The following is a 15,668-nucleotide window of genomic DNA, read 5'->3' as shown; positions in this document are numbered from 1 at the left end:
TCTCACTGGTTATTGCATATTTTACCTAAAATCTAGTGATGGTGCATATTTTAGGCCCCGTCCTCTTCCCACCCACGAGTCACAGCACTGCTTTGCCCTGCTGCTGCTGGCCAGGTAGTGGTAGAGTGTGCAGGCCGGGGCAATATGTGCGCAGAGTGGGGAACCTTGGATGTACACTATGTATGACACTGCTCTAGGCTGCCAATCCATGTTGATAAAAGTCAGTCGGGGCGGATGCCATTACGAAGCTCCTGAACCTTTGCCTGCCCCTGGCCTGGGACTTTACACCAAGAGACAGACTTCTGCAGCAGAGGAGGTTGGCAGAAAGGTTGTGACATCACGCGGCGTGGAGAAAATGCTGTGTCACAGTGAGTATGCGGCGCAGGGAGGAAGCCTTCCACAGCGCCGCCCTCACACGCTATGCTGACATTTGATCCATCGGCGCTGTAGATGAGGGTCCGTGCAGTTGATGGAACAAGAGCTTTGGACGCTGCAGTATGCTGTAGCAGCCAGCATACTGACATCTGCAGATGCTGTGGGCCTATTTTTGAGGTTCATTTGCAACTAATTGTATGCTGATTTTTAAATAAATAAGTAAAAAATGTCTTTTTTTTATTAATTACTGAAGCATATTTTAACACTTTTCATGCATATTTTAAGTATTTTTCATGCATATTTGCATGCATATTTGAAGCTTTTTTTGTTGCATATAATCCTGTCTCTAGTTATTAGTCACTAGTGAAATTACTTCATTTTTAGTTTAAAAGTCAACACACCAGCTGCAAGATCTGTTTTCAATTTATCAAGGTTTGTGAGAGCAGGTTGGAAAGTTCTGGTTGCTCAATGCTCAGACTCAGTTCCAGATTCTCACCCCATAGAGCCCAGGAAACCCCCCCCCCCCCCCCCCCCCCTCAAAAAATAAATAAATACAGAACATAAAAATGGGATTGGGTAATCCGGAACCATGGCCCTTATTCTGGTTGGTGCGGTAATATCCGCGTGCGTTCGTGCCGCCGATGTTTTGTGTCTGCGCATGTGCAGAGGCGTCTCTGCGCATGTGCGAGCGAGGCGTACGGCCAAATCCCGCATGAAATGTGAACACTCCGAACAGGGGGTGGAGAGGGGCGTGAAGGGCTATTTGGGCTCATTACCATATGCATACGCCCCGCGTTTCATGGGCGTTCCCATGCAAACGCTGGGCGTACGTATGGTAATGCGCCGTGACGCACGTGTAGGGGGCGGACATATGACATCGCCGGATGTCAGCTGCCCGCCCAGATCCCTACTTTTGCACGGAAAAATGTCCGTGTGCTCTGAGGTTGCGGGAGCTGGTGGACCACTCGGTCCTGCATTCGATGGTCTGCGACCATCGAATGATGGGGGAGGTTCCCTGAGATGGAGGAGGCGTATTCCATGAAAAATACACGTGCGGTCCGTTCGGCCAGCTTCTTACCGCGTACGGACGGAGTTGGCGATCCGTATGGAAGGCGGGGTTTCGCACGCACGGTCCTGGCCGCATATTCGGATCCGGCCGCACCGATCAGAATAAGGGCCCATATGTGATAAGCTGATAACTGACAATGGTCAGGAGTATCTGGATCACTGTGGCCACACTAATGGGGCACACACACAGCGATTACCCGTTTCTAAGTGATCTGACTAGATCTAGTGTATACCCTGCTGCGATGGCGATGTGTGGTTGTGTGCGGCACTATCGTCCGCAGGTAAAGCCAAGTCTTTCTTGCTCGATCGCAGGGTTTTGCCTATAAACAATAGCTGAATTTGTCTTTGTGTTTTTGATAGCTCGCTGGTAAAACTGAACCTTTATAAAAAGATAATAAATCACTCTAAAGGCAGTGAGTCAAAACTACTAGTACTGATATTGTGTATCCAAGTTACAGGAGGGGGCGAGTAGTGATTTATGTGTAATATCATGTTATTGCACTGTTCTGATTTTCAGTGTGGGGTTGAAGCCAGCTGGACCTTGGGAGACTGAAGAAGATGAGGGATTTAGCGACTGGTCTCAGAGATTGGAGCAAAGGAGACAACGAGGAGCAGCTCAGGCTACAGAGGAAACAGAGGATTTCAGAGCGTCGGAAGAAGCACAGAGTGGGGCTGGAGTCACACTGGAGAACGGAAGAGATACAGAGCCAAAAGCAGAAGAGGAGGAAGATGAAGGAACATCTCGCTATGAAGCAGCAGAGGTATTCCTTTTAATGTCAGTTTAGGAAGACCAGCTGTATCATCGATTACATTCATCCCCGAAGTGATGTATTAAATCAAATTTATTACAACAAGCTTAATCCAAAGGAACACAAAGGGTACAGGACAAGATGTCAAGTCTACAAGAAAAGTTTAATGCCAAAAGAGAAAACTAAGTGGTGTATAAAATACATTAAGTAAGAGGTACAGGGCATAAAGTGGTCATGCAGAGGTGGGGGAACTCATTTCTCTATGCCACTTAATTACACCCCCTCCCCCCATTAGGCAGAGACAGGGGCAGTGATAGAGGATTTTGGCATCCCCCTGCAAACTAGAATGCTTTCCTATGAGAATTACTGTGCAGGGCCAACGTGGAGGTTAAAATGTTCCACCTCACCATTAGAGGTGGTGGAACTCAGTTCCACCTCATTCCCCCTCACTTTAACCCCTGGGTACAGGTGTATATTTACTAAGATGGGAGTTCTATTGTGGCCCATAGCAACCAAGCAGATTCTTCTTATTATTTATTTAGCACCTTCTAGCAGATAATAGATATAGGGGGGTATTCAATCTGTGGCGATATTTTACGACAAGGGAAATACCAGCACTCTATGCCGTTAGCAACAGCATTGAAGGGTGTTAGATCTGAATCTTTTTTTTTTTTTCCTAAATCTGATCTTTTTTGCCGGAAGCAGACATGGATTGTTGAGTCCACGTCCATTTTCGACAATCCGTGATCCACGGACTTTCTAACACTTGACAGTTGGAACATTGAATTCGGACTGTGGTGTAACTGTCGGATCAAATTAAAATGTCCCGGGATTCTGACTGTCTGACATTTCTACAGATGGAATCCCATATTGAATACCCCCCTTAATCTGATTGAATGCTAATAGCAACATACCATCTACATTAGAACTCCCAGCTTAGTAAATTTACCCCACAGAATCCCAAACTAATATTATTATGACAGCCATGTCATTTTACATTCCAACATGTACGTTTACATTTAAAGAAATGGGACCAAACACTTGGCCTGGCCTCTGGAGTTTAGTCAGCCCAGAGGCAGAACCCTTAATGCTGTCCACACATGCAGTGATCCTACTGCTGGGCTCCATCATTGTCCACATATGTGAATAGCAAGGATCATATTATCATACTCTCAGACCAAATTGCGAGACCAATGGTGATCTTAATGTGGCTTATTAATGCAGATGAAATGTTGACAGCACACACGCATGCCTATAGTGGCCATGTTCCAATGGCAGCTTGTGGACAGCTTTAGAATTAGTGGCAGAGGCAGACCACAGAAAGGCAGTGTTCTTCTAGAACCAACATCTCAAAGTCTTGGACCAATATCAAGGAATTTGGTGGTCATTTCAGACAACATCACATCGTTTGGCCCCATGTAACCCAGGATTCACAGAGTTTTGTATTTAGTCTTCTGGGGCTGCAAAAATCAGCGAATCAGGGCCATAGAACCTGTTTATGCGCTCACCTACAAGCAGGGTAAGCCTAATGACGCCTTGATGTCTGTTAGAAGAAATAGATATGTTTAGTTTTTTCCTATTCTTGGATGTAACTCTGCCAAACATCTTTGAGAATTTCATATTTATAATTGTGTTCTTAACAGGTGAACGATGAGGCAGATTCCTCCACCCATGATGGCGGCAGTTATGAACCCTGCACATTGGAGACATTATCCATCTCTGCGAACCAGTGGGAAGCAAGGTAACGTTCATGGCCTGCGCAATGTTCTTCTACAACATTTTTATCCTTAGATCAGTGGTTCCCAACCTGGGGTATGTGTACCCCTGGGAGTACACTGCAGATCGTTTGGGGGAAATTAAAAATTATATTCATAATGGCAGTAGAAGAGGAAGAGGTCTTCTGTTGTTGTGGAGATTAACCATGTTGTGCCACCTCCAGTTCTGTCTGCAGTGGCATCAGCTTTTGCCCAACCAGCAATCCACTGGTAGCTACCGTGCTGCCCACAGACATCAGCGATCATCTACCCCATGCTGACATGGGTGGAGGTAGCAGCGGCATTAATCCTACAGGTGTTAGAGGGAACCCTGGAGTCAGTACACAGCCAGTGGTCAGACACAGAGGGACCTCAATTCCTGAACGCACACTACTTCTTCATATATGGACACGTATCAGGATACACATACCATTCACTACCACTCCACTCACAAGTACTGTGGCTATTTAAAATTGAGAGGAGGGGCTACTCCTAACTGAAAATCCAAATCAAGGGGTACGGAAGTGAAAAAAGTTTGGGAACCGCTATCTTACACTATCAGATTTTTTTTATATGGCACCCGTAAGCCAAAGGCTTCTTGTTAAGAATTTTAGAAAACAAATATATTAAATTATGTACATTGTGTTTATATGTTATCCTTGGTTCAGTTGTGTGGTGAGGAACAAGATTTGCTTGTTTGTCAACATATTTTCTGATTGGAAGCCACCAGCACTGGTTTTGCCTATTATATTGACCATATATTTTTTGAATTGGTCCTGGATAACCCAAGTGTCTTGAGGCCCCCCAGGGTGCCCCGGCACACAGTTTGGGAACCACTGCCCCAGGGCATAAATGTATTTCCCTCATTCACATCTTGCATCCTTCTTTGCCATGTTCTCCGCTGTAGAGAGGTCAATGATAATGAAGAGAAAATGAGAGTGTCAAGTCCAAGAGTTCAGGAAGAAGAGGATGAAATCCAGGTCCAAGACAGATGGAGATCAGAAGAGATATTTGAGCCTTCTACAGCCCAGGTAGCCCCCTAGCTCTAAGTCAGGAACCTGGCATCTGGGCACCCCACATGCCACAGCCCCCTTTCCTAGAAGTCTTACAGCTAGTACGTTGCTGCTAGTGAAAAAACTGGAAGATCATAAGCACTGTCAGTACACCTCCTAGAGTACGACCTCTGGTAAAGATCTGGAACATAGGATATTAACTGAGCTTGCCTACCAGTGGCCTGGCAGACGGCTGTTCGACAGCTCATAATTCAGTGCCGTGGAGTGGATTGAACTATAAATTAAATCCCATGAGGTGAACTGACAGTGCTAAATGGTGGGCCAACAACTTTATATACATTAGAATTCTATCAGACAGAGCCTTGAAATTTGCGTCATTAAATTATTGGTATAACACAGGGTTTGCCAAAAATCGTCCCTTAAGGCACAGGAACAGTCCAGGTCTTCTGGGATATCTGTGCATGGATAATATCCTTAAAACTTGGACGTTTTGGTGCCTTAAAGGTCTGAGGTTGAGATCCTATGGTGTAACAGATATAAACACTAATATGTTATTCCTTGTCTGATGCAGACAGTTCCCGACGCTGGTAGGTCACAGTCAGCTAGCTGTGATGAAGAGGAAGGCATGAAGGTGATCATTTTATGCAGTTACTATGTGGTCTGGCAGCCAGAGTGTGTGGGCTGTGATGCAGTGAGACAGAGGGGGGCCCGAGGGGTCAGTACCCCTCGGGCCCCCCTCTATCTAGGGTCAGCATGTGTTTTTTAAAAAAAAGCTAAATGTTTTGTGCATGGGAGTGGGGTAGTGCTGCAGCTTCACCTATCTGCCAATGTGACAATGATTAATGGTGCTGAGCATCGGGAGACAAGGCACACCAACTGCACAAATGTGCAGTGCATTACTGGGAGTTGACCCATGAGACTTTGCACAAGAGGTCATAGGCTGAGAAGCTTGTGCTAAGCTCTGATTGATGGAGCTCATCACATGCTTCTCAGGCCCATGGAGGACAGCAGCAGCCTCGTCATGGGAGGCTTTTCAATCAGAGGCAGCGCTGAGCCTGTGAGGTCTCCTACAGAGTAATGAACAGAGGGACAACCACAGGCTTTTGATGTGATATATATACATTAATCCACCACCCTGCAGTTACCCATTGACCAAGTTTATACTGCCTATACTCGGTGTTTTGACAGTGTAATCTTCTCCTGTGCAGTTGTAATGACAAGTGGGAGGGGCCCCCTTGTCTAAAGTGACCAGGGCCCCCTGAAGGCTTAATCCGGCCTTCATGTTATTGTTTGTGGCCGCAGTTATATATAAATCTACTTCCTGCTTATGCTGCTAACCTATGTTGAGCTTAAATTTATGAAACTATTTTTTTTATGAATTGAATTTAAAAAATGTTCTTTATTGTAAATAACATTTCAGTAACTTTTCCCTTTCCTTATTAGATAACTGAGAGAGCAGAGGTTCTGAATCGTTCCATCGAGAAGAGGTATGGATCTTTTTAATTATTCCAATTGGGGGTCTATGAGCCTGCTTCAGACCTGTTCGCTAGGCTGCGCCCCCCCCCCCCCCCCCTCCGCTGGCCGAATCCACTCCCTAGCATGTGAACAGATGCATTCGCATACACATCCGCTCGCATGCGGCTGAACAATAGAGAAATCATTTGATGGTTGCTCACCATCGAATTATTTCTCCACTGTTCTTAAAGAAGAGTCAGCCTGGACTGACTTTACAAGCGTACCCTTCCCGACAAATTCAGGACCCTTCCCGACTGAGTGGGCGCAGGCAGCGACACACCTGCGTCCGCAGCGGTACGCCCAGCGGTTCTATGGGCGCACCCACCATTGTTGTGAGCAAGCCCATGAAAAGCTGGGCGGTTCCCCCCGCTCCTATCTCTATCAATTTCGACAGCTGCAGGTGTCCTTGCCCTTACACCACAGCAGGGTCAGTTCTATCCCTGGCTGTGGTGGCCACCGGCTCCGGGCTGCACAAGAAGTCTCGTGTGAGAAGCAGGATCTTGCGCATGCCCAGTGAGCTGGCTGAGGTGAGACACAGCACATCGGCCCTAAGCTGATGCGTGGTTTGGGGGCTGGCGGCTATGGCCAGATGGGGAGAGTCACCTTCCCGCTTTGGCGAACTAGATATTAATTCATCCAGATGATGTAAGTTCCTGCTTCGCCTTGGTAAAGAGGTCGACATAACCAAAAGGCCGACATGAAAAAGGTCAGCAAGAGTTTGCCATGATTTCTTACTTTACCATCGATGTGGGCATAGTGTCAGATTATAATAGTGCGCAACGAGCCAGGCGAGGGGAAACGTATACTTATTCAGTGTCCATGTCGATATAGACAAAAAAAAACATGAAAAACTCAGGTCGACCTTTTGATTGTGTCGATCCTTTGTCCAAGTCGACCTTCTGACTGTTGACCAATAGTGGTTGACCTTTTAACTGTCGACCTAGACACTGCAGACCTAATATACAATAACCAAGCATTATATACGCACAATACGCGTGGGTATCACATATACGAAGCACCGACCAACCTGCTCCTGTCATTTTTCAAACACCACCTGTACCAGAACATGGCAGTTAGGAGCTGGTTTACTGGTATTTTATCTCTCCCCTATGCTCAGTACATAGATCTCTTTATCTTTGTACACTTAGGCCCTCATTCTGATCTGTTGTAGCACCGCCCTGGCGAATCGCCGCCTACCCCCGCAGTCATATCCCCTCGCAACCGTGCGAGGGATTGTATCACAAAGACACATTCGCTTGCATAGGCCCGCAGCCAGAAAAACCATTCGATGGCCGGCGACCATCGATTGATTTCTCCAGGGCCTGCAAATATAAATCAATGGAGACTGACTTATATTTGCAGGCTTCCGATAGGGCGGGTGACTGACGTCATGTACCGGCACACAACGACACGCCCACATTCCCTTGGGAACGCCCATCGTTTTCATGCTGGGCGTTCCCATGAGTGACACCTGTCCAGCACGCCCCGGCTCGGCGATTATGCAAGTTGCTGAGCCCGTTCACCCAGGGCTTTGGTCCCCCATGCGAATGTGCGGGGGACCAAACAAATCAGAATCAGGGCCTTAATCTCTCTCCAAGTCTTATGGGGCCTACACATGTAGCAGTCAGGTCATTTTCTGAGCGATGTTACTTCATCACTCAGAAAATGCCCCATACATCGCTCCATGTGTAGGGGCATAGTGATAGTGATGCACGTTCCCACGCGTCGCTATCGCCACGGCGATTAATATCCAGCACGCTGGATAAATCAAGTTAACCACCAGGGTCGGGTCTCACCGGAGAACACCGGCCCTGACAGATCGCTCAGCACACAGCTCTGGCACATCGGTGTGTGCTGAGCATTCAATACTAATGCTCAGCAGGGTCGATACATGTGTAGGGCCCATTAGTACACCCGTCCCTATATGTCTATTTTTACATTGGAAAAGCAGACTATATGGCAGTCCTTTCTACTAGTACAATAATAATAATATTAATAATAAGGCTTATACCCATAGGATTCTATAATATATTTCTAGGAAATTTAGTGGAAGGAACAAAATAAAAACATGGGGCTTATTTTACCTTCATATGTTTAGGGCAACATGTGGGTTCACCCTAATGTTTCCATACTGTGTGTCACGTACCTGATCCTTTAGCTTCTATACCATCTACCTGTATTTCTGAGGTTTTGCTTATCTCCCGCTCTCTTACATGTAGTAACAGTATAAAGAGAAGTGAGCCGCCTCTCCCAATACACAAGATTGATGACCGCCTGGAACAGTACACGCATGCTATAGAGGTACATCTGTCATTGCATATTAGGTTAAAAATGTCCACACAGCTCAGGGATGCAATTAGATCAGTGCTATGTATAGTGCAGAAGCCTGTGAAAGCTGATTTGTAGAGATCCCAATTAAAGGCTTCGTACAGACTGGAAGAAGCAGTTGCTATGTGTTTTAATGCATATAAATCGACCTGTGACTAGAAGTTGTAGTTCTCATTGGCGGTTTTTACCTATGGGTTGCAGGACTGCAGTCTCCCCCCCCCCCCCTCCCCCCCAGGTGAAATCCACCACTGTAGTGAAGCCAGATGCAGTCTGTGAGACTGCACTGGCTTCACTGTGACTGGCAGTGACTTCCTATTGGAAGTCCGACCTGCCAGTCACCAAGGCAGTCCCACTGGGAGGTGTTCCTTCCCTCCGGGATGCCTCTCTATGGGCTGCCGACTGGCACCCCATAAAATCTAGGGATTGCGCATGCGCAGTACCTACTGTACATCACTACTGCGCACGTGCCGGTCCCGGTGCCTGCCATCTCTATTCTACAGGAGCGGGGACCGGGCTTTCCCTTCTATGGGCTGTTGCGAAGAGAGGTTTGTACTGCCCATGCGCCAGTCCTGGTGCTTGTCATCATAGTACAGGTGCCGGGAAATCTGCACCTGTGTGTGGTGGGGACCAGGAGGAGCGGTGGGGATAACAGGGGGGGAGTTGCCTGCATCAGGGCCAGCGGCAACCCCCCTCCTGCCAAAAGGTATGAGCCGCCATAGGTGTGTCTAAACAAAATTGGGCATGTAGCTAAAAGGAGATATCCAGCTACACATAACTGTACAATATGCCGTAGTTCTCTACTCTCATATATTTTGGGGTGTTGACACCAGGAGAATAGAAAAGCCGGCAGATCCACAAAATGACCATGATATTGGCCATCATGGTACAGGGGAAATTATTCCCACCACATACTGCGCTCCTCCCACTTGCAACTACTTGTTTGAGTCTTCCTAAAGAGCAGGTGACTTAAATAGGAACTCAGTCAGTTTTATTTAACCATTTGAACTCAAACTTAAGGCCCCCATACGCTATGGAATTTGGGTCCGATTTTACCCAAATCCAGTGGATCGGGCCAAGAAATGGGGTGAAATTGGCCCAAACCACATGTGTATGACATCCGATCTGATGCGTGGTCAGATGCGCATCAGACCGGAGTCGGAGGATGGACGTGCGGCACGTTCCGACCTCCGACTCAGACACCTTCCCGGTTGCGGGGAACAGGATTGCATGCGATACATCACATGAATCCCATTCGGTCCTGGGAGGCTCAATGGGCATCAGATGTGACTTCTCCCCTCATACCCCATTCACACCAGAAATGCAGGGACAAACCCAGGAATTCAGTTCCCGGGACAAGCAGGGACATTCCCGGGTTTGGACCCATTCACACCAGAAATGTCCCTGCATTTTCTGGTGTGAGAAGGGGGCGGGAAGGAGGCCGGCAGGAGGTGGGGAGGAGGCGGGATGGCGGCGGAGGTGGGGAGAATACTCACCCCAGTTGCTGGTCCTCCGTGCAGGCCAGGGATCCACACAGGCGGCGGCGCAAATGACGGAACAGGCTGCGGATGAAGATGACGCAGCTCTCCGGCGTCCTCACTGCCGCCGGAGAACTGCGTCATCATCATCCACCGGCTGTCCCGTCATTTGCGTCCGCCGCCTGCGTGGATTCCCGTCCAGACAGCACACCAAGGACACGCCAGCCAGGTCCCCGGGTTGAACCCGGGAACAACCCTGGTACCTAGCCGGGTTGAAATTTGCCCGGGATTTTGTCCCGGGAACCTTTCACACCAGCGCTAGTACCGGGTTGTTCCCGGACTCAACCCGGGAATTTAGGCTGGTGTGAATGGGGTATCAGAGAAGTCGCATAGTGTATGTTGGCCTTTAGCAATAAATACAATAATACCTCCTTTCACACCAGAAATGCAGAGACCAACCTGGGAATTAAATTCCAGGGACATTCCCGGGTTGGGACCCATTCATACATGCTTTTGAAGCAGGGACAACCCGGGTCGGCACCTTTCACACTGAACCCGGGATGACCTTGCATTTCTATGAGAATATAATTGAAAATGGCCTGTTTTAGGATCACAAAGATTAAGTAATTAGGGAGAGTGGTAAAGGGAGGAGGGACATGTCCCTGCACCTTTCACACCAGCCAGTAACCCTGGAAGGACCCTGGAGGCTTCCTAGCAGGGTTGAATTGCCGGCAATTTTACCCGGGAATTTGTCCCTGGAACCTTTCACACCAGCTCTAGTCCCGGGTTGTTCCCGGACCCAACCCGGGAATTTAGGCTGGTGTGAAAGGGGTTTAAGAGTGTAGGCATTTCTGTGTTCTCTCAGTCCAATCCTCACATGATACCCCTTTCACACCAGAAATGCAGAGACAAACCCGGGAATTAAATTCCAGGGACAAGCGCGGACATTCCCAGGTTGGGACCCATTCACACTGAACCCGGGATGACCCTGCATTTCTATGAGAATAGCATTGAAAATGGCCTGTTTTAGGCTCACATTAGATTATTGATTAATAATAATTAAGACACAAAACATTTGTAGTGTTTCAGCCTTTGTTGGTACTTGTGTTATATCTGGGCGCCCGATTATTTGATTGTATGCCTTAACTTAAGGCATACATCGCATGCGATCGACGCGATTTGCCAGAGGATTCAATGTTAAATGGTCCTGTTCATACCTCCACTATCCAAGTGGGCATAGAGTTGATTGTATATAGTGTGGCGAGCGCAGCGAGCCACCGAGCCCGAAGCATGGCGAGCGAACGCGGATTAATTAAAATGTATTCCGTGTCCCCTCGCGGGGCTCGCCACGCTTCGGGCTCGGTGGCTTGCTGCACTCGCCACGCTATCTAAAATCAACTCCATGCCCACTTGGATAGTTGGGATATAAACAGGACCATTTAACATTGAATCCTATGGGAAAATCGCGTCCATCGCATGCGATTTGGTTGCATGCGATGCGATTTTTCCGACCCGATCATAACATCGGGCGCCTAGTTATTACACAAGTACCCCTTTGTTTACTTGTATAAAACAATTTAAAAGGCATATGAAAGCATCTTCCCCTCTAATGATTAATAGCTCTCTCACCATTCGTCCAAGACATGGCACACATTGCAGGCTTTCAGGGGTTAAAATGCACTTCTGGGGTCTGTGGTGCTGCAGAACATGCACACTGTCTCCCTGCACGTTATATGCTGCCTCTGGACATGTCTGTGAGCGTCACCACAACAGGAAGTTGCCCTGCTAGCAAATCAGCACTAGCAGAGGCAACATGGGAAGCAGGGACATTTCCCTGCACCTTTCACACCAGCCAGTAACCCTGGAAGGACCCGAGAGCAAATGTCTATACATCAAGGGAGGACACTGCGTATGCACCTATAGCTGTTATAATGGAACAGTAGATGAAATGACCCTACAAATCTGCAATCTTCTCTTCCCATCATTAGTTTCTCAATTCTTTGTATATTATGGGCGTTATGCTATCATGTTACTTTCATTGTTTACTCTGATGGCACAATGGTTGGCACACAAAGCTAGGATGCTGAATAAAACATGGTTTATTTCTCCACATTTCATATAGACATCATCTAAAACAGGTCGCTTGGTGCGGACACCCTCTCTAGAGATGCTGAGTCCTGATGACGCAGTGTCGACGAAGAAGAATCGGTGGGAGGCAGGAGACGTGAGCACGGCAAGCAAGCCAGCCACGTGCAAGGTGGGACCTCACACTCCTACACACACACTCCTACACACACATACATACACTCCTACACACATATATTATACATCAAATATTTCACTTTGAGCATGAATTGTACATTAACCCTTTGAGTGTCCATCTTGCTGTGAGAGATCCTCAAAATATCCGCTAAAAATGCCAACGTAGCTCACAGCGACTGTCCTTTTCTTGGGTGCAATATTTAACTAGACAGAAATGAATTGGCTTGGCTGTATTTGTATTTATTTATACAGGAACAGTCGCTGTGAGCGGCGCTGGCATTTTTAGCGGATATTTTGAGGATCTCTCACAGCAGCGTTGGCACAGAGAGCTAAATATATCACAATGAATTTATTTTTAAAAATCATAAAATTGCTAATTATATCATGCAATGGACGTTACTGTTGCTATGTTTGTATTAAAGTTTATAAAGGGTTACTACGACTGGGGATTTCAACTGACATCTATCAAGTGGTTTTGAGAATTGCGTAATCTGGGTTTTACTTCCCCCTTTCCTCCCTACACTTTAATACAGGGTGTCAGGCTGCTCTTTCTACATTATGAGCAATTAGGTCCTATGCTTTGCATAAACTTAACCCTTATGGTGCGTACACACGGGGGCGATAGGGGCTGAAATCGCTGGAAATATGGTCACTGGCGACCATATTGCCAGTGATTGGGAGTCTGCTCTGCCGAGCCACGCTTCGGGCTCGGTGGCTCGCTGCGCTCGCCACACTATTCTATTCTCAACTCCACGCCGACGTGGATAGTAGGGCATGAAAAGGTCGGAGGACGCGTACCGCCGCCCCTCGCGGGCTCGCTGCGCTCGCCACGCTTCGGGTTGGCGTGGATCGTGGGGTGGCGTTAAAAATTTGGGGGGACATGTAAGGGTTAATTGTGCCTATTTGGGCTCTGTAGCCCATTTAACATTGATTCCTATGGCCACATCGGGTCCATTGAGGCATTTAACAGTAAAATCGCGTCGGTCGGGCCATTTAACATTGATTCCTATGGGAAATCGGGAGCATCGCGTCGCGGGCATCGCGGGTACATTTATGGCCGGCCGCGACGCGATTTCCATGTTTAACATGGGTTTCAATGGGAAATCGCGGGCATCGCGTCGGTCGCGTCGCGGCCAGACATAAATGTACCCGCGATCACCACGACGGGCGCCCTTCTAGGTAAAGAGTACCGTCATGTTTAATGATGTTGTATAGCAAGACGATGCTGGTAAAAATAATGCAGATACAAAGGAATCATTGATGAAATGTAATAGGATGAGAGAATCAGAAAGTGAGAGATTTGGTAAGAAATGTCCAGTTTCTTAAAGCGGCAATCATTTACACTGCAAAACCAGTTTGATTTTGAAGTGTAAATGATTGCCGCTTTAAGAAACTGGAGATTTCTTCCCAAATCTCTCACTTTCTGATTCTCTCATCCTATTACATTTCCCCCCATGCCTCCCTGGTTATGGCATGTATTGTGTAAGGAATTATAACATCTCACATTTGTCTGTTTATGTTATTTGCTATGACACATTCTGCTTGTACAACATATTCATTATGTGTTACACAGGACACAGAGGGAATTAACATTGGTGTGTCAGACATGATCAACCAGTGGGGTAAAGGAAAATCGGAGCCAGACGGCAATACCGTGCCTCAATTAGTCACAGTAAGTTAGCTATTGGAAAACAGCAGCTTATGTACAGTAAGTGCATATAAGGGATGAGGGATAGGTAACGGTGGGCTGGCAGGCATATCCCCTGGTTTAGTCCTTCGTGGTCATCCCCTCTTAGGATAGGATACACCCCTTCCAACTCTTATGGGTATATTTACTAAGTGGATTTTGTAAATCTACATCTTAAATCTCCCTTCTTACATTATACCTGCCCTACTGTAGTGCAGCATAGTTTTGACAAGGAGTAAAGGGGCCTGCCTATACACAGGGTCATTTCAGGGCATTTTCTTAGCGATCTTACTAGATTGCTTAGAAAATGCCCGTATATTGCTCCGTGTGTAGGGGCCACAGGAGAACACTGGCCCTGACAGATCACTCAGCATACATCGCTGACACCTCACTGTGATCTACATTGCTCTGACCCCTCACTAGAATCTCCCTGTGTGTAGGCCACTCCACTTGCTCCTTTTTTTGACTTGCCAATGGAAGGAGACACTGATGCAGCTCCTTCATGCATAAACATCAGCGGATGACTCTGTAGAACAGTACATACAATAAATCATTTCATAAAATATCCTTTCAATTGTATTTCTGTTTCATGCGCAGTAACAGAAGCATTTAGGGGGTATTCAATGTTCAATTCAATGTTGATCCGACAGACGGACAGTTTCGGACAGTCGGAATATTGTCTGTTTCGACAGTCGGAATTCAATCTCCCGTCTGTCGGAAACAACCGTGGATTGATGAAAATGGTCGCATATTTTAGAAAACGGACACGGATTCGACAATCCAGCGCTCATTTTCGAAAATGCAGATTTGACATTTAAAAAAAGTCGAATCTGCATGTCGCCCAAGCAATCGAAAACGGACGCATCGAATAGATGTGAGCTGATATTTCCAAATCTAGTATTGTCCTATTGAATTCCCCCCTCTGTCTGCCATGGGAGGATGTAGGGCATAATAGGTGAAAAGTGGGGATGTGGGGAATAATGTGTGACTGAGGGAAATTCATTGGGGCAGGGGTATCATTGCATTGGCTTGTGGGGAGAAACTTTGAAGCTCTGCCCCATCCAGCCAGTACATTGCCCTGACTACATGAATAGTTGGGAGTTATTCCATGTTCCGTCGTGATAGGTCTAGTTTTAGACACCTCCCCTTGTGACTTGGCCACGCCTCTCTATGGCAGTGGTACACAAAGGGTGACTCAGGTGGACTTCCCACTTAAACATAAGCTGCCAACCACACCCACATATTGCCCTCACAAATTTCTGTTTCGTTTTCCAGGAGGTGAAACCGGGTGAGGTGCTGAGCAAGAAGGGTTTGTGGGAGCAGAGCCCCAAATCAGGACAAAGTAATAAGGTAACATTTCCATGGAGATATACTGATCTCATCACACTGGCAATGTTGGGCATGTCATTGGCAGAGAGAACCATAACATTTACTGAGAAGTG

General features: G+C 47.1%; 1 protein-coding gene across 3 annotated transcripts in view; it reads left to right on the top strand.

Annotated features, from left to right (window-relative positions):
• LSP1 (lymphocyte specific protein 1) overlaps nt 1-15,668 on the top strand; it is a 68,955-nt gene that overhangs the window by 40,289 nt on the left and 12,998 nt on the right. For all 3 annotated transcript variants that reach the window (XM_083165598.1, XM_083165596.1, XM_083165597.1), the window contains 9 exons: nt 1,961-2,204; nt 3,836-3,933; nt 4,854-4,977; nt 5,531-5,590; nt 6,403-6,446; nt 8,694-8,775; nt 12,400-12,534; nt 14,113-14,211; nt 15,502-15,576. In XM_083165598.1, the coding sequence (XP_083021724.1) occupies nt 1,961-2,204; nt 3,836-3,933; nt 4,854-4,977; nt 5,531-5,590; nt 6,403-6,446; nt 8,694-8,775; nt 12,400-12,534; nt 14,113-14,211; nt 15,502-15,576 (961 nt within the window). The remainder of the gene's footprint in view (nt 1-1,960; nt 2,205-3,835; nt 3,934-4,853; nt 4,978-5,530; nt 5,591-6,402; nt 6,447-8,693; nt 8,776-12,399; nt 12,535-14,112; nt 14,212-15,501; nt 15,577-15,668) is intronic.

The sequence above is a fragment of the Crinia signifera genome, chromosome 11 (genome assembly GCF_055691185.1).
Source record: "Crinia signifera chromosome 11, ASM5569118v1, whole genome shotgun sequence".
NCBI classification, from domain to species: Eukaryota; Metazoa; Chordata; class Amphibia; order Anura; family Myobatrachidae; genus Crinia; species Crinia signifera.
The sequence above is the reverse complement of the archived record's forward strand: the minus strand, read 5'-3'. Positions and strand labels throughout refer to the sequence as shown.